This window comes from Lineus longissimus, chromosome 17 (genome assembly GCF_910592395.1).
Source record: "Lineus longissimus chromosome 17, tnLinLong1.2, whole genome shotgun sequence".
Lineage (NCBI taxonomy): Eukaryota > Metazoa > Nemertea > Pilidiophora > Heteronemertea > Lineidae > Lineus > Lineus longissimus.
Window position 1 is genome coordinate 4,056,953 of NC_088324.1, and position 18,560 is coordinate 4,075,512.

The window sequence follows — 18,560 nt, forward strand, 5'->3', positions numbered from 1 at the left end:
TTGATGCAATGTCTGCAGTGCACCCAATACATGCATTGACCTTGAGGTCTATGCACTGTGTGCATGCAACGATGCATTACAAGAGCACACCATGCCATAAGCCTATTTTGTAACCCTGTCCCTGCCTGTTGTTCTTTTTAGCGTACCCGATAGGCATAGTAAAGGAACAGTTTCCGACAATTTCCACACCCGGCCCCCTCCAACAGGAGGCGGGGTCAAGGGGGGGGGCACACGGCTGTAACTGATATCACAAATCCCCCCCCGGCCCCTCTGGCCGAGGCTATAGGCTTGGCCGGTATACGTGTGTCACCCCCGTGGCCCTAAAGGCAAGCAAGGTAGCCCTGGGGAGGGGGTTTTAGGCCTTGGTCGTGCATACCAATTACCATGCATTCATATTCATGTCCATTTTTGCAGGCTAGCCTCACACTTCCATGACATCTAGAAACGCTACCTACAAAACTCTACAGAAATGGTTGAGGTTTTTTAAACAATGATACATGTCTCTATTTCAGGCACTAACACAGTAATGGCAGTCCCGCAGGCGATGGACAAAGGAAAGGTTGGGGAGTGCACTGAACTCCTTCGCAAGATTTTCCACTACCAGGGAGGACGAAACAGAGTGGCTAGAGATGGCCGAAACCCCTCTGGCTGGTTTAGGTATCCAGGTAAAACTGATTACTACTTATAGTACCAGTAACTCCAATCAGTTCATGTGATGTAGGCCTACCTATTCGAAGTTGAAGCAATGAAATACCGGTATAAGAGTTTGCCATGTTGATGAGAATTGATGTCTATTCTGATCACAGTACAATACATAAATTTGTCTCATTTCAGTAAATCCTGATGATGTGCCGGGGTATTGTGAAGAAATTGATCAGCCAATGGATTTTACAACTATCCAGGAGAAACTAAATGTAAATGAGATCTTTGTCACTACATGTATACGTTTGTTTATTCAGTTAACATGCAAATCACTCATGAATTTTCCCCCTCCAGATCCTGTGTCTTCTGTTGATGAACTAAGTAGATTCTTGTTTGGTGCCTGTCTTTTCATCCTTCCTGACGTTTTCAGGGCAACCAGTACAATAATCTCGATGAATTCAATGCTGACATGCTACATGTTCTAGACAACTGCACTAAATTCAACAGGGATGAAGGCAGCCAGATCCGTATGGACAGCAACATTGTGTTCGACTTTTATTGCAAAGAATTTGAAAAACTGAAGAACAAGAAGAAGAAAATGCAAGAGGTAATCAGCAATACTTACTGTAACATATATAATGTGGATAAGATACAATCAACACTGACAAGGCACTGCCTTTTTCAGAGTTATTGATACGTATTGAGAGGTGTCAAACTGGAAACACGACACCATGATATATTACTGTGCTTGGCCAATGAATTCTTTCCAACAGTGGCTTTGATGTTTGTCTCAATTCTCTTGACATAACATAATGCAAACTGTGGTGCAGGTCTTTAACCTTGGTGGTAACCAACAACCTACCGGTACTGAATCAGTGCATGTGAATATCTTTTAACTATGGTTTGCATTGAGTCAAGATTGCAATGTTTTGAGATAACCTTTACTTTATTTTGCCCCAGGGAAAACAGCAGTTGGAATGTAGGGCAGCACATGCGCGCCCAGAAAGAGGCCAGGCTTGACATGGCTCACTCCAGTGCAATGAAAGTGGTCCAAAAGCAAGTTGTGCAGCTGGAGAATACTATTTTAGAGAAAGAAGATCGTGTAAGAGAACTGAATGCAGATGTAAGTACATCCTCGGCACCCAGTGGTTTTCCATATGCTCCAGCTCTCGCTATTACAAACCCCTGGGGAAATCCATGCCCTTCAGACGGATTGTAGCGGTAGAAAAAAAAGTGCCCAATCAGAGCGTCGGTTGTATTTGAGTCTCGGAAATTCGTAAACCACGGACCCAGGAATTAATGCTCTCAGATGTACTATCAATTGTATAGTCTTTTGCGCCATAGGGCTCGGGTCCGAGGTAGGTTAGTTAAATTTCAATCAGCGCCATGAAACGCGTATTTTCATTAGCTGCTATTTTTAGAACATCCGGGTATTTATGAAAATTCTGAATTTTTCAGTGCTGTTCCTTCGTATTGCGCGCACCCCGCTGCAAATATTATTTTATTACTTAATTAAAACACAATTACACGTCTACACAATGTTAAACAGCATAGAATCGATGAAGTATAAAACGATTTAACGATAGGATTATCTTAAACTTTATTCATATACATTTTATTGTCATATAAAACACTACAAACATTACGCACAGTGTATCAGGTTATCAGAACTGCCACCCTTCGCTGTCGATTCTAATGGATTTTCTCAGGGTTTTGTATGGGACGTAGGAGTATCAAAAACCTGAAGCTCAGGATGATGTAAGTAGAAATGATGTCAGGTGCTTCCTCCTGTCTCATGCCCTGTCAGTTGTTGAAAGAGCTTCACATTACACTGGCACTAGTAGTATTTAAATTTGCCCTCTTTCCTGCTTGGTGATCTTCAGTTGCTCATACATATGTTTACTTACATTAGTTATAAACTTCAGATTGAATGGAGAGAAAGACTACAGTGCGATGTAAGAACTGCAACAACTGAAACTACAACACAAGTAGCGCTTGATCCAGCCAATCAACTGATGCAACTAGACCAGAAAGGAAACAGGAGAGGTCCTGAAGTGAAAGTGAAAGTTCCAACTCGAGTTATTCCAAATGACACTGATACTACCCTATTGGATCCGAAGACAGCTAGCAGTCATGTTAAAAAAACTGTTACGGCTTTAAAATCGGTGCATGGTGGTGATGTGCAAAATGTTAAAGATGGTATGTGGCACTCTCTGGTACAATTGACTAGTCCTGCTGAACTGAAGGTGTTTGTTAAGAATAGTAAGAAATGCAGAAAGGTAGTTAGCCAAGGTAAGGTGATGAAAAGGCAAGTGATTCACAATAGACGCACACACTCCAATATAGTAAGAAGTGTGAAAGTGTTGTACAAAGGTGGCTTGATCAGCAGCAGGAAGTACAGTGCTATTAGGCTGGCTGACAAAGGTGTTGCCAAACCTGAGTTACTCACTTATAAGGAAATGAAGGAAGAAATTGACAAGATTGAGGAAAGTTTTGCGTCCACATCTGTCGAAGGGACCAGTGGTTGTTATAGAAATGTTGAGGCTACTTTGCTGAAACTAGCCGCTTTGTACGTACACATCGATGAAGTGCTGTCCAAAGATGGTGGAACCGGTCTGAGTTGGTTCAGTAAGCCTCGGGGAGAATTTTGTATTGCGATAGGTGCAGACGGCGCCCCGTCGGGTAACTTCAAAACCCAAACATCCCACCCACTTTCTTTCTTAAATGTACTTGGAAAGGTCGGTAGTTGCGATCATAACTTTCTGCTGTTTGGGGCAGATGTTACTGATGATGATCCAGTGTTCATATCCCAACTCGAAAGGATCATAGCTGAGTTAGAAGAAATTGAGAAGAAGGAGTTTACTATTGGGTCAGTGGCTGTCAGATTTAGACTTGAGCTAGTCCCAGCTGATTGCAAATGGGCTGCGATAGCATGTGGGGAGTTGTCAAATGCTGCCACATACCCCTCCACATTTGGCAATGTGCATAAGGATGAGCTTGGTACCCTCAATGCATCCTTTGGTACAGACGAGAAGAGCACATGGAAACCATGGGGTTATCTTCAGAGGTTAGAACATGCTAATAAAGTAATAAGTCTGAAGAAGAAAGTGACGAACAGGGCCAAGATACTAGACGCTATCAAAGGCATGCATTCTCGACAAGAACATAGACCCATTCTGGGTAAGTATTGTGAGAAAGTGTTTGTGGAGCCACTGCATTTGAAAAATAATGCCTGTCGGCAGCTGAATAAGATTGTTCTCTTTGAGGTCTTGAAGAGAACCGATGACAAAGTGCTCAAAAAGCCCTTCAATGATGAGGAATTCATAGCTTGTCCCTTGGGTAAGTATCTGCACTGCCTGAGAGAAACAATGAAAGCAGGTAAGATGTATATTCGACTCACAAAATGGCTGAGAGAAGCCAGGGCGTCTGCTGGTGGACTCAAAGACTGCACAATTCGCTTCACTGGTGAGGACTCGATGAAATTTTGTGTAGGGTTCCCCAATCTCACAAAAGTCCTTGATGAGACCAGTAATACAACTCACTTGAAATTCCGCCAGCTACTCATTCACTATGCATGGACCTTGCTCAGGGAAGCAATTGCCCTTTGGTCAAAAATCAAGTTCAGTCAAGCAGAACTTGAGCAACTGAAAGACGTGTGTGAGCTATACCACGCCACCCATGCACTGTTCTTTACGAAGCCTTCGCTCACCACCTGGCATATTGGATATATTGTCCCATACCATGCCAAGTTGATATACTGGAAATTTTGTGTTGGTTTAGGTATCAATACAATGCAGGGCAGAGAGGCAAAGCACAAGCAGGTTGCACTATATTCAAAGTTTTCAACTCCCCAAAATAGGTGGAAATGCGTGTTTAGGCACGAATATGTGCAGCTATACTGGGTTCGAGAAAATGATCTGCAGGGTCAGGCCAAAGAAATGACAAAAAAACGTGATAATAGCAAGTATCATGTAAACCCAACTTCGGCAGAATCGTGTAGGTGTGGTTTGAAGAAGAATGAGGATGAATGTATTTACTGCAACCACCCTGTTGCCAAGATGATTGCACGAAGTTGCCGCGAAAGGAAAATCAGTCATGAATTGAGAAAGATGTTTCAGAGCAAGTAGTTAATGTGTATTGCAATGTGTCGGTTCATTCAATAGCCATTAAATATGTTTAAATTTCAAGTGCTGATATTATATAGTATTGATGACAATGTCTCGTGAACAACAGGACACTCAATGTACCAGGTTTTAGAGTCTGCATTGCATTCCTGATCTGTTTTGAAATTGATGTTTCAGATCATGGTGAATTCAACAGGTATGCGTCTATAATCTATCTAGCATGCACTTTTATAATATTGCTTCATTGGCCAGTGGTAGCATGAGCACTGGACAATGATGCCACGGAGGATGGTACTGAGCTACAAGCTTTCCCAAAAACGTTTGCAAGGTTCTTGTTATTCAAGTCAATAGCAATGCATTTGTGGGCCTGGCAGTGCAATAGTTGAACATGAAGTGAGGAGCATTAGGGAATGCGGTTGTGGCGGAAATCACACCTTATGTTTCGCCTTTACCTTAGCGACTGGAAAATAACCTTCATGGGGGAGGGGGATGTAAGAGTTTTTGAGACACCCTGCATTACAGTACTTAATAATTTCCGTCTTCAGTGGCATGAGTGTTGGACTTCAATCTAACCTTGTATATGTTGCATGCTTTCTTGTCCAATTCTGCTGATGAGTAGAAAAGTTTTCTTCGCTTTGTTAAATGAAATAAGATGCAGCACTTCCAGTGACATTGTCTTGTCACTTCCAGCATGTCCAGTGACATTGTCCGTCCATTCTTCAAATGTCTATTTTGTAAATGAAATGATATGTAGTTATTACTCAGACATTTATCTTGATAGTTGACATTGATAGTTGACACCTGTCTGAGGGTCCGTCCATTCTCAATTGTTTATTGTGTAAATGAATTAATATGTAGCTCTAACTCTGACAGTTGGCATCTGCCTGAGGGTGCATGCATGTCCATTATGTGATATCTGTGTCAGGTGCCTTGGCGAATCCTTCTTGAAAGTGATGATTGACCCTCATCTTGGTGTTAAGAAGACAGATTTGAATTGATGAAGGCTATCACTCCCACCACATCACTGGAAAAGGCAGGTGGTGTACGACTGTGTTCCTTGAATGCCTCCATATCTGCATAAATCTACTAGTATTACTTTGGGGTGAGTAACACCATGGTGAAGCATCTATCATTTTCAAAGGGGATCAATAAGGCGGCCTTTCGCACAGACAGTTTCAATGTCAGGGCATTATATTTTTCGGCTTGATCTCCAAGATTTGTTTTAATGCAGGTGCATGTAGGTTTCAGTTAGAGACAGTAACAGTTGTCTATGTTGACCTACATTTTACTGTGTTATTGGGTAGGAGCCCATCAATGAGATACCGGATAGTGCTGCGATCAAGATTCAGCCTAAGTGAAAAGTGAATGTAAAGCTAAATGTGTAAGAAATGTGAAATGTGAATACCCAAATATAACGTTTACATCAATTCAATTTTGTTTCCTCACATTATCATTATTCATAAGTAAGAAATACAGCCCCCCACCCCCAGATCAGGAATATTGCTTGCTAGTCAATGGCTGGAACATTTAATGACACTTGTGATGTGCATGTCCTGATCATGGACAACCTGTCTGGTTATTGTGTCGCCTGTCCGAGCAATGGACAGCATGTAACAACCATGGACAACATTATGTCTCAACCATGCAGACACCATGTCACATACCTTGACTGTGACACATCCCCTGGCTTCCTCCATGGCAGGGGTGGAGTTAAAGTTTGTACTGCCTGATAAGCTAGAATTCACGTTACGTTTTGAATGAGAATATCTGTCCTACTACCGATATACTGGATATCAATGAATAAGGTAACAAGGTTTGTTTTCTTATTTCAGATATTTTTATTGTGGGATTCCATGTTTGTTGGTAACCACCCACGTGCAAGTGCAGAACAGTCTATCGAAGTTCTTTTTGTAGACAATGATGAACGGATGGTCCTCATCGATTTCCACCTCTGCCTTGCAGCCGTCCTTGAATTCTTTCCTGAGCAGAGACAGTCTCTCGGGGGCATCCTTCTCCTCACAGGCCCAAGCATTGAAAATGGACATGACCTTCTCCTGGCTGGTAATAGTGATGGTAACTGTGGCCCTGGTTTCTTTCTTGGTGGTCCTGTGGCTGTTGGAGAAAATGAGCCTGTCCAAGGCATCAAAAACTCTCGGGGTGTCTCTGGCAGTGTGCACCCTCCTCCTCCCACGTAAGGACACCTTTCTGAGTATTGCCTTGCGGAGGTACTTGAGCTCGTCTTTCACCAATGGATAAACCTGAAAGTAAATTTCAAATAGATCAATGATGTGCTACTCCTGAGAGACATGTGCAAAGGTTTAGGGACAATAATGTCCATGGGACTTCGATCCATCATCAACGCAAGAGTTTCGATTGTATATCAGCCTTCGCTAATATGACAGAGATAGGCCTATGATAGTGTGAAGTTTCGTCGGGGGTACTTCTCCTTGCTCGGCATTAACTCATCCTAACATACCTTCATGTCTATAAAACTCCTTTATTCCTTCGACACCGAATCCTCACATCTCATCTAAAACCATGCCGTCTTCACCCTCCCCACTCCTACGGTGTCTCATCATGGTCCCGTCCCGGCAGCCTCCGAGGAGACTGGTGGCGCCATCTGGCCTAAGGCCAACACACCAAGAGCTACCAGATCACCACACCATCTCCACCAAAATTGGTCGAGCCTCAGGATCGAACACTACATAGCACGGTACACAGGCAGTTACAAAACGAAATACACGGTTGTCATACAAAACAAAATACATGGTTATCAAATTTCGATACAAAAATAATAAATGATTAAATGCACTTCCGGCACGCCCTCAGCAGTCAGAATTAAGAACTGAGTATGAAAACTACCAAAATCAGCAGTCCTTTACAGTAAACTCCAGTCTCATAACATTTCACTGTACAAGTCTTTTACGTGTCCATTAGCTATGTCTCTAGTGTGACACTTCAGAATAAACAAAACATGATAAATACACAAATATCAAAAATAAATCCGAGTAGAGAACGTCCTTCTAAACACGGTAATTGCACAAGGAAGAATATAAAACAACACTTGGGCAGGGGTCCATATGGGTCAGAGCGATCCCACCACCAATCCTTTGCAGAGCGCTAGGAAAGGGGTCCCCACTTTAATCCTGCCGGCGGATGTACTCGATCAAAAAGAGTCCAACCTCCCTCATCCCCTCCCAGCTGTAGTGTAAACCATCCTTGTCAAAGGCAGGCTGGGCCGTCAAAACAGGATGAGGGATGGACCTAAATCCCACCCTCCTCATCATCGCACAGAATTCTGCTAAATTCTCCCTTTGATCCGGCCTCAGCTTTGGGGACATGGGCGGCTCCAGATGGTACAGCCGAGCCGTGGGGTATTGATGTTTTAGCCATTTGAAAACTGCTACCATGTCTTCCTCCGGCTCCCCATAGAATCGAGTATGGTTTAGGCCATGGTTTAACACCACATCACTTACCCTGGCCCGGGGTTGCACGACCTCCAGCATCCAACGTAGATCTTCAGCACGCTGACCAGAGTAAGCGATGGGAAACAAATTTGAGGTGGGTTTCAACGAGGTGAACATTGAATCCGCCAAGAGGAGTATTGGACATCTCCGCCTCCCCTCGAAGTCCCGCACCTTGGCTACAAGCTTACAAGTAAACCTCTCGACATCCGATCGTTGCTCCCGGGCCGTCCCCCGAAGTCGGAGGAAGGTCGAAAGCTCCTCGATGGTGGCCATTAATTCCTCCCCTCGGACACCCCAACTGGTTCTCATGTTGTTGTCAAACCGCTTAACCGCCTGAATGACGGACGTCATCAATGCTATGGTGGCGTCAAACATCGCCTCCTGGCAAGCGGTTACCACAGCGGTTCCCAGACGGAGATTAAACCTGGCGTGCACCTTCTCCCTGAGCCTCCTTACCATACTAGCATATACTTCATTGGTCAGTTCCTTCTTTGCTGCTTTCATAGGCTCCGGCATTCCATCAAGCTTCACAATATCCTCTGCCTGTAATTATACAATCAAGAAACAAGGGTGAGTGCCTTACAACTACAGCTGCAGGAAAAGAGTCGGATTCCTACAGATCCTGCCCTGAAATTATCTTAAAGAAATGAGCAGAAAGTTTGATTATGTAGGTCGACTTCCACGGAGTTCCCGCCCTTTCTTCAACCACAGGGCCTTCCTTCTGACAATGCGATCCTGCTGGGCCAGATGGTTGACGCAACAACCAATGGACAATCTGTATCGAGCTGGTTTTTTTAGATCGTCCCTAGGACGAAACTTGCGGCTGGGTGGTGGATCAGTTGTCACGCTTGGCGCAGAATCAGAGCTACTCTCAAGGTTACGTAGAACAGTGACCACCTCTGGTGTGCAGAGCGCTGCACCGGAGGCATTCTCAGAGTCGGAATGGCTGTCATGGTTACCTAGAGCAGTGACCACCTCTGGTGTGCGGAGCGCTGCACCAGAGGCACCAGATACAGGGGAAGTTGGTACTGAGTCAAAAACTGGCTGCAGAAGAGTTTCTCTAGTTTGTCCTGCTTTTGGGCTAGTCCCAGTGTTGCTATCTTGTTCAGCCTGTGGGTCCTCAGCACGAGAGTGAAAAACCTTGAGGTTATTGAGGTGTACTACCTTAGGACGCCGGTTACGTCCATTCACTCGTCTTATCCTATAATTCACCTCAGATTTTTTTCAGTACCTCAAAAGGTCCCTCCCAGCGTCTGTGGAACTTTGACACTTCCTCTGGCTTCACATGATGGTTACGTAGCAACACCATATCACCCGCACCAAAAGATGTCATCTTAGTCTTCAAGTCGTAGTGTGTCCTTTGCCTTCTCTGGGCCAACTCCAAATTCTCTCGAGTTCACCTGTGGGCAGAGTCAATTCGGTCACGGAGTTTCGCGACATGAGCCGTTGTCTCGATGGAGGGTGTCTCTGGAGCACCAATTACCAGATCCAACGGAACTGTCATCTCCTCCCCAAATGTCATGCAGTATGGAGTCTCTTGAGTGGATGCTTGGATGCTGCTTCGGAAAGCCATAAGCGATGCTGGAAGGTGTTCATCCCAGTCCAATCCCTCTTGGTCAACCATGGTCATCAACATATCCTTAAGTGTGCCATTGAAGTTTTCCACCTGCCCGTTGCACTGGGGTTGGTATGCTGTGGTACGGCTCTTGTGGACATTCAGCAGCTGGCACATTTCAGCAAACACAGTGGACTCAAAGTTCCTCCCTTGATCACTGTGGAGGTTCTCTGGTGTGCCGAATCGACAAACATAGTCGTTCACCAGAACCTTAGCACAGGTGGTGGCCTTCTGATTTCTCAGAGCCCAGGCTTCTGGCCATTTTGAAAATGCATCCTGTGCCACCAAGATGTAGCGATGCCCTCTCCTGGAAGGTGGATTGATCGGCCCAACGATGTCTATATGCAACCGCTGGTTGCGGCGGCCTGCAGGGATGCTCTTAAGGGGTGCCTTGTTACGCTTACCTCCCTTGCATTTTTAGCTCAGCTGACAAAGTCAGCGGAGCTGGTCAAGTAGCTATTCGATTGGTGTCCGTCCTTCCACCCATCCTGCCATCCTTCCATCTAGCCATCTGTAGACAAAGTTGGGCATTTTGTAATCATACAACCGAGGCACTTCAAATCTAGTTTTGCTTATAAACACCGCAGAAAATGTTGCTTACGGAAAAAAATTTGGGCGATTCGACTCAAATTCAGCTCCCCAGGGGGCAAAATGCGTAAATGAAAAAACAATTTTTTTGACGCTCTATTCCAGCAGATAAAAGCTTGAAATAAAGTTGAAAAGGTCTTCATGATACAGAAGTTTTGATATAAAATAGATTAGTGTCGATTTATATCTCCAGTTGGCGGTAGTGAGCAAAACTGTTGTTTGACCCCGGATGACCCCACTTTAAATTTCCCGCCGCGAACTGACATGAAAACCTCGAACCAGGGAATACCGGACTGCTGGTATTGCCAGTGCATCCACTGTATGAACGGCTCGTCTGGGATAAATTGACCACTGCGCGGTCGAGGTTACCTGGAGTACTATCATCAAGAAAATGGCGGTGACCTTTTTATTTCTACCGGAGCGATGATTTTGTAAGTGACAAATTTTCTTATTTAAGCCTTTACGGAAATGTATTTTGGAACGAAACTTCACACGTTTATAGAAAAGATCAACGAGAATGTGTTCAAATGCCCTCATAACGAGGAGTTCAACGGAATTTGGTCAAGACAACCTTCGAATGGAGTCAACTTTCTTTGCGAAATTGAAGCGACGACCTCATTATTTATCGTAATTTATGCAGATCTGAGTCCAGCTGATGGGTGATGTTCTGATTTGTGTTCAAACTATTGGAAACTTCAGAAATTAGTTCTATTAGTTCTACTATTCTGCAGGAGTATATTATACCCATTGATGTTGACAGCTAAAAGCACGAAAACTTTGTTTATTTATCAAACTGTATCGAGTGTTATCGAATCGAATGGATGTGTCGATCGTCGGGGCGGATTGATATGTGGTTGTGCGTCCAAGGCGATTAGGTCATTCACTCAGTTAGTTAGAGAAAGATCATGATCACGAAGATGCGTGTTGTGTTATCATAACCGGAAAATAAGTTGAAGTTATTAGTAGTACTACGATTCTTACATGAGTAAAAAGTACGTTTTAAGCAACACAATAATGTTACTCTCATAAAAAAACTGTCAATTCTCCTTACCACTCACAGAAGCCAAGCCATTGCTGTTAAGTTATGCAGGGGCTTAATCAATTACCTGCACTCCCTGTGGGGTGAATAACATTACCTTTTGAACAGCTGGCTGTAGGGGGATGATTGGAACAGCCGGTATACCTGCTGACCTGCTGAACCCAGGTTAATGTTATTTTCAATCCACGATTGCTGGTCACCTGATTTTCGAGATTTCGCAGGAAATGAAATTGTAAACAAACGCATGTGTGCAGTTCAAATGTAAACAAAAATGTATTTTTGGTACTTTTGGTTGCTGGACTTGGGTCCCGCAGTTAGGAGCTGGGGTCAAATTGGTGGTCTATTGTTTATGGGTGCTGTTTTAGTCAGAGGTAGTCCTTGATTATGAAGGGATTTTCAAATTAAGGTGACCATGGTCTTTTTATTTGCTCACCACAGCTTTCAATACTTGATGTATCTGAAGAGGGGCGCGGAACCTGACATGGCCTTACCAAGGAGCTGCTCACGGTGCTGAACTTCTAGCTTGCCTGTCGACTAAGTGCCTTTTTGGCCGAGACATTGCTACATGTAGGAGGAGCACGCATTTTAAATTAATAGTAGTGATAGGACAGTTGGTTCGAGCCATTTGGCAGCCGACATGTGAAGGCCTATCTGGGATCTCCTTCTTCTCCTTATAAAAAGGGGCATATTGCTGACTAAGGAACAAGGCATATTGACATTGCCTCATCATCTCTATCAGACCAATTGATATACTTTTATATGCACGCATACATCACGCCATTTCAGGGTAATGTCTGTGGACAATTGGTTTGATTAATTTGTCTCTTCGATATTGCTCCTTTATTGCATTAGATTTTCATCGCAATTCAATCTATTCAAGATATAGCCAATTTGAACCTGTCTGCGCCAAGGATAGATTGGTTCCCGATCGACTCACTAGGGATACGCAGTAGAGCACAATGTCATGAAAAATGACCCTTTGTATTGTAAATTCCAATCACCTGCAGGACAGGTCAATTTCTCTCAATAAAATTAATTTTGTTGACTCCTGTAATCTCTACCTTATTAAAAAAAAAAGACAGTGGTGTTAGTCCCAAACTGGTAATTTCTATTTATTTTGACCTCTGTTAAATCAGGATACCTCTCAATTACAGACAGCATTTTGTATCCTTGTGCTGTACAACCCAGCCTGGACATACCACAGTTGTCCATGGAGAAGTCTCATCCTCTCTGACTCTTCTTTTCTGTAAAGCTACCGATACAACATACTGAACTAGGGATATCTTCCTTTGCCTCCTGTAATATTTACATACCATGGCTGATTAGTTCAATCATATTTCATCCAGCTGGCAGCTCTGCATTGAAAATTTTAGTGGTATAACGTGTTCTCTTGACCTTCAAACAGTAGTATAAAGCCGATATTTACTACTTTGCACCATCAGTCCTATGTTATTAGGTCATCCAGCTGAGCGCCAGGCCCTTGGGCCTCTTGTTGGCAGATTTCACAAGTTCTGACAAAGTCGACCACATTCCTTTTTAAGCCAGGGCGCCAGCAACGCTGTTTTGCCTTCCCAAGGGTCTTGGCCACTCCTAGATGGGCACCAGCAAAACCACTATGGATCTCCTCCAGCACTGGGTTAACAAAAGATGAGGGCAGTACTAGGCGAAGCCTGTCATTATCAGGAGCCCTGCAGTACAAAATGCCATCCTGGATCACCAGATTGGGGTGCTGGGCCCATACAGCCCTCTCCGTCCTACTGCATCCCATCATTACTTCTTCCAGTGGCTTGTCAGTTGTTTCCGACACGTGGAGGTACACTGACCTCAAATCAGGGTCATCCTTTTGCGCTTGCTGGATTTCTTCCCGGTTCCACATGAATTCGGGTGTCTTCAGTCCGGTGGCTTTCCTTGGCGGCTGGATTGCACTCACCTGTAAAGGTTGGAGATTTGGCCTCCGTGGGACCACACGTAGGGCAGTCCCCATGTCGACGCATCCTTTTGGGTCGCCTTGACAGAGCGTCTGCGTTCCCATGCTTTGTACCAGAGCGGAGTTCTATTTCATAATCAAATTCGGCCAACCTCTCTAACCAGCGAGCAACCTGACCGGACGGCTCCTTGAAATTTAACAGCCATTTGACAGCCATATTGTCAGTCCTCACTCGAAAGCGTTTCCCCAGCAAATAGTACCGTAAGTGCTCCGCAAATGTTACTAGTGCCAGCATTTCTCTACGCGTGGTGCAATAATTGGTTTCCCCACCTTGAAACACCTTGCTTCCGTAAGCAATCACCTTCTCTGATCCGTCTTGCTGTTTCTGTGACAAGGCTCCACCCATTGCCCGGTCACTGGCGTCTGTGTCTAAGACAAACTCCCCTGCCTCTGGACTGAAGTCTGGATAAGCTAATACTGGGGAAGAGATCAACTTTTCCTTTAACGTCTTGAAAGCAATTTCACATTTCTCGGACCACACGAATGGCACCTCCTTCCTTGTCAGGTTGTGAAGAGGCGCCACTATGTGGGCAAACTCTGGCACAAACTGTTGGTAATAAGTGGCAAGTCCCATGAACGAACGAAACCTCCGACACATTCAGCTACTTTGGCTATCTTGTCTTCATCGGTGCAGATTCCATCCTTCGTCACTTTGTGGCCGAGGAACTTAACAAGTGGTCGGAATAGCTTGCACTTGGATGGCTTCAGTTTGAGGTTAGCCGATTCCAAACGAGTGAAAACCTCTTCAAGACGGGACAGGTGCTGCTCGAATGTCTCAGAGTGGACAATTATGTCATCCAGGTATACTAGACAATACTCCAAGCCCCCAAGGTCGATGTTCATCAGCCTAGTAAAGGTGGCCGGGGCTCCAGTGAGACCAAATGGCATAACACGCCATTCATACTGTTTAACCCCCGAAACAAACGAGGTCTTGGCCCTGTCTTCTGGCGCCATGCCCACTTGCCAGTACCCGCTTGCACAATCGAGGCAAGAGAAGAACTGAGAGCCCGATAGCTTGTTTAGAGTTTCATCTATCCTTGGCAGTGGTTGTGCAGACTTTACTGAGGTGGCATTCAATCGGCGGTAGTCTATACAAAGGCGAAATGACCCATCATGTTTCCGAGCGAGAACAATTTGGGCACTCCAAGGACTCTGTGACTCTTGAATTAAGTTCCGGTCCAGGAGCTCCTTGATGGTCTTGTCTGCAAATTCTTGCTGATGAGGTGGCACTCGCCTCGGGCGCTGTTTGATGGGTTGTGCTCCTTCAGTGTCGATCGTGTGTTCGGCTATGTGTGTCTGTCCCAGATCAAAGTCACCCATTGAGAATACCTTTTGATGCCTTCTGACAAGATCTATCACTGCCTCTGTCTGTTGTCCTGAAAGGCCCAACTCAGTCACCTCTAACTTCTCTAGCAAGGCTCCTAACCTGGCCTCATCTTCCAGCGTACTTGGCTGTTCCGGTGTAGTCTCAACCTTGGTTTTACTAGCAGAACAAATATTCAGATTTTGCACCCCTTCCTTATCGACCGGTGGGGATCCATCCATCCCAGGGGACAGAATCCTCTCGGCTGACCCAACCTCTGCCACTGGATGGAACCAACCGATTGTCCTGCAGGCCCTGATAAAAATTGGCTTGTCAGTGAAATTCGCCACTCTCACCGGCATTTTCCCATAGTCGGATGACACCAGGGACCTCCCTGTTGTAAAGCCTTAAGTGCCCTTCTGAGCTTCTATCAGACCTGGGGTGAGATGGCTTTCCTTCCTGCTCCTAGACAGTTTCCCGGCCAGGATCATCTCCGTTCCTGCAGGTATTCTTATATTCCTCCACAGCGCAGCCATCTCGTCAAATCCATGGTATTCTCTGTAGTTTTTGAGTTCACCGCGACGCGACGTTGACAGCGCTGATGACGCACCGTGCCAAGCTAGTGACGTCACGACCACTCTCCAAGTTGCCACTACGCGCTCCATTGCGCTTGCCCAGGTCCGCGTATTTTGGAGATCGTAATGACGCGACGCCATGGCAAACAATCAAAAAGTTTCAATGTTATCATGCATAGCCGTTGCCTGTACTTTTAGATACGAATGATACATTGTAGCTAATCGCGCCTGATCTCTGTACAAATGTGCAGTGCGTGTCCGGGTGCGTGTCTTGGGCAAGAGAGTTTGGACTTCGATTGAAATCGAATCCAATGCATGGGATAGTGTTGAGCATTGTTGTGTACCCAAGGTTGATCGCTGTTGATGTACTAAAACGTGTGTACCAGCTTGTCTCTGAGTAAAAAAATGACAATCTTGAGATTTGAAAAATAAGTTAAGGGCGGGTTCTCTTTGACGTATTTGTATCTGAAAGAGTCTATAATAAGCAGCGAGGCCAGGGGTGTTCGGGAACAACTCTTCCAGGGAAGGTGAATGATTTTGGCGCGTGGCAACATGTCTGGCCTCTTAGAGCGGGAAGCAAAATAGGTATACAACAAAAGTAAAAATATCCAGTACTCAACCTGGCCCTGAAGTACTCGAGTGAAGTAACCTCTCCATCCCCCCACCCCCTCGCACACACCCATTGACTGACCCTCATCATGAGAATTTGGCAGGTAATTATTTGAATGATTCTGTTTTGAACAATGTCAATGGAGAACCTCAGGGAAGAAATCAATGGAGCTTTCTCCAATTTTCGGAGAAAGTTTCAGTCGAAAATCGTTGATGCGGAGGAGATGTCTAGGTTCGTGGCATTCAGCCACGAACTGGACGGAGTCCTGGCCTGCCTAACGGCGAAGTACGCCCCGAGTGTTGGGCGAGCTGAGTCAAGGAGGCACCAGCTGGTACAGGTAAACATCGAATTCTAGTTATTTTATCACTCAATATGGCCCAGAGGGCGAACAGAGCATTTATGAGAGCATAGTGAAATATTTAATTTGATTTTATACATAGTCGGCGGCAAAGACTTGACGTCGACTGCCATGCCAATAGTACCCGAAGGTTTCCGAATGGTCGTTCGTAAAAAAACCGGTGGACCGCACTTACGTCATTTCACATATTTGTTCATCGAGGGAAGCAATATAATCAATTAAGAATTGAAAAACAGCGGTCATAAATCTTTGTAGGCGTTGCTTTCGTTCAGAAGCACGGTTAAGAAGCCATGAGCTTGAATGTAGAGCAGGCATACAGACCTAGGGGACCATAACATCATCAGCACCTTCACCGCCTGAACGTTGCCATGGGATAAGACGCTCTGCACGAATCGAATCTATTTGATTGTGGCGGGAACTGGAGGGCGGGAATGGGCAAACACGCCAATGAATGATATTATTGTGAAGTAGGGGAGTTGTTTTGTTTAAATAGCATGGGGGTGATAGTTTTTTCGCGGGTTTGGATGCAGCTTATTACTAGTAATGTCTAATCAGTTAGGCTAATGGTTTATTCCTGGCCGAAGAAATTACAGCAGAGGGCGGCCCAGTCATATTGTTAACCCCCTTTCTGTGAAGATGAAGTGGTCACTAATGTGCCAAATATACCGCTTCAGCATGTCTTTGTTATTTCAGATTTATCCTGCTGTAATCAAAGAAATTGGCCTCATACATAAACAGCTGCTCCGGCTCATGAGGGCAAATATTCCAAGGAGGAATGTCCGGATTTCTCGGTAAATATTATAGAGCATGACTAAAGCTTCAAAGTGCTTTTATTTCTTATTTGAAATTTGCTTAAGTAGCCTACACTATAGGATAAGGACCTGATACAGAAAAGGCAAAAAGTCATTGGATTTGTAAGGCCTAGGCCTGTGTTTCTATAACGTGGCCAGGTTCTAATGTGGTCCCAGCAAAGAAAACTGGGGTAAGGACACCGGGAAATAAGAGCAATGAACTGTAACACTAATCCTGTTCTTATGTTTTTGAGTGTTTCCCTTCTATTTGGGAACAGACAAAGATATATTTACAAGTTATTTCTGTGTTTCCCCCTATTAAAAATTCGTGGTCTCTCTATAGCTGCCTATTGTATGGAAACACTGATATATGGGGAACAACCACATTGTTACACCGGGCCTTGGATCTTCGAGTAGGCCAAGCGGAAATCACAGCGCCCCCCCCCCCCCCAATTACTATAGGATAGGCCTGTATGTATACAATACAATGTATACTTTATTCGAAATTTTTATTCCAGTGATATGCCCGCAGAGGTTTTTGAGGAAGTGAGGGCCCTGGTCAGCACCAACAGCCATAAGACAACCATCAAGGTGACCAGGGCCACAACCACAATTGCCATCACCAGCTGGGAGAAGGTGCTGGTACTTTTCAATTTTTGGGCCATGGAGACAGCAACACCCCGCAACAGTCTGCTGAGGAAGGTGGATGGACAGGTAAAGCCTAGTATTGCATCCTGGGATCGCATCCTGAGTGCATCATATGCTTCTACAGCGTCAGGGATGCCCCCCCCCCCCTTAGTTGATACATTCGACTCTTGCATGGTCAATTAATTGATATGAATAAAATCGCAATTTGGACAAGTTGGGTTGTGTAGACAGGACTGTGAGACACAACAAGAGCATTCTAATTCATGAGTCTGAATTATATATTTTTTTGCATTTCAGGGAAACAGCATGATGGTTGTTGTCAACGAGAGCCATCCTATGACTTTGACCATGAGGCACAATGCCAATAGGTTATTTGTGTTTGCCTCATTTGAGGTAAAGAATAAATTTGGGGTAGCCCAGTAAAAAGCTCAAAAAATTGTTGTTCCTATTTCTTTCCTTTTGATTTAGTCTTCCATACATTGTACGAGACAAACTCAGAACTGCAATGACAATGTGAATAAAAACCTTTTCCAACGGTTCGAAATCATCCATGGTGGAGGGATTGGAGCATACACTCAGATGTCCTGATGATGTCTATGTCCATGGAACCTCTTGGATGGAATGTGCCACAAGAGCAGGCTGTTAAATATTTAAATTTTTTCAAACTTTCCTGCTACATCAAAATATGCTTGTCCCAGCAGATATTGATGAGTGGGGCTCCTCCTGTCCTGAAATGACAAGCTGCCTCCAAGTGGAGACATTCCCCTGTCAAAGATCCGATAAGAGACCATATCCATACGGACAGCTTCAGTA

General features: G+C 44.7%; 1 protein-coding gene across 6 annotated transcripts in view; it reads left to right on the top strand.

Annotated features, from left to right (window-relative positions):
- The window catches only part of LOC135501113 (uncharacterized), an 18,685-nt gene extending 508 nt beyond the window's left edge, over positions 1-18,177 (top strand). The window contains exons 2-12 of one of the 6 annotated variants that reach the window (XM_064792921.1): positions 513-665; positions 835-914; positions 1,073-1,249; positions 1,603-1,765; positions 2,568-3,822; positions 4,944-4,962; positions 6,599-6,957; positions 10,630-10,867; positions 17,002-17,099; positions 17,618-17,813; positions 18,045-18,177. In XM_064792921.1, coding sequence (XP_064648991.1) covers positions 1,634-1,765; positions 2,568-3,822; positions 4,944-4,962; positions 6,599-6,680 — 1,488 coding nt within the window. In that variant the 5' untranslated portion in view covers positions 513-665; positions 835-914; positions 1,073-1,249; positions 1,603-1,633 and the 3' untranslated portion in view covers positions 6,681-6,957; positions 10,630-10,867; positions 17,002-17,099; positions 17,618-17,813; positions 18,045-18,177. Of the gene's footprint in view, positions 1-512; positions 666-834; positions 915-1,072; positions 1,250-1,602; positions 1,766-2,567; positions 3,823-4,943; positions 6,199-6,598; positions 10,868-17,001; positions 17,100-17,617; positions 17,814-18,044 lie in introns of those variants that run through there. The other 5 variants (XM_064792919.1, XM_064792922.1, XM_064792923.1 and 2 more) reach the window with 5 other exon arrangements.
- Positions 18,178-18,560: the final 383 nt, after the last annotated feature.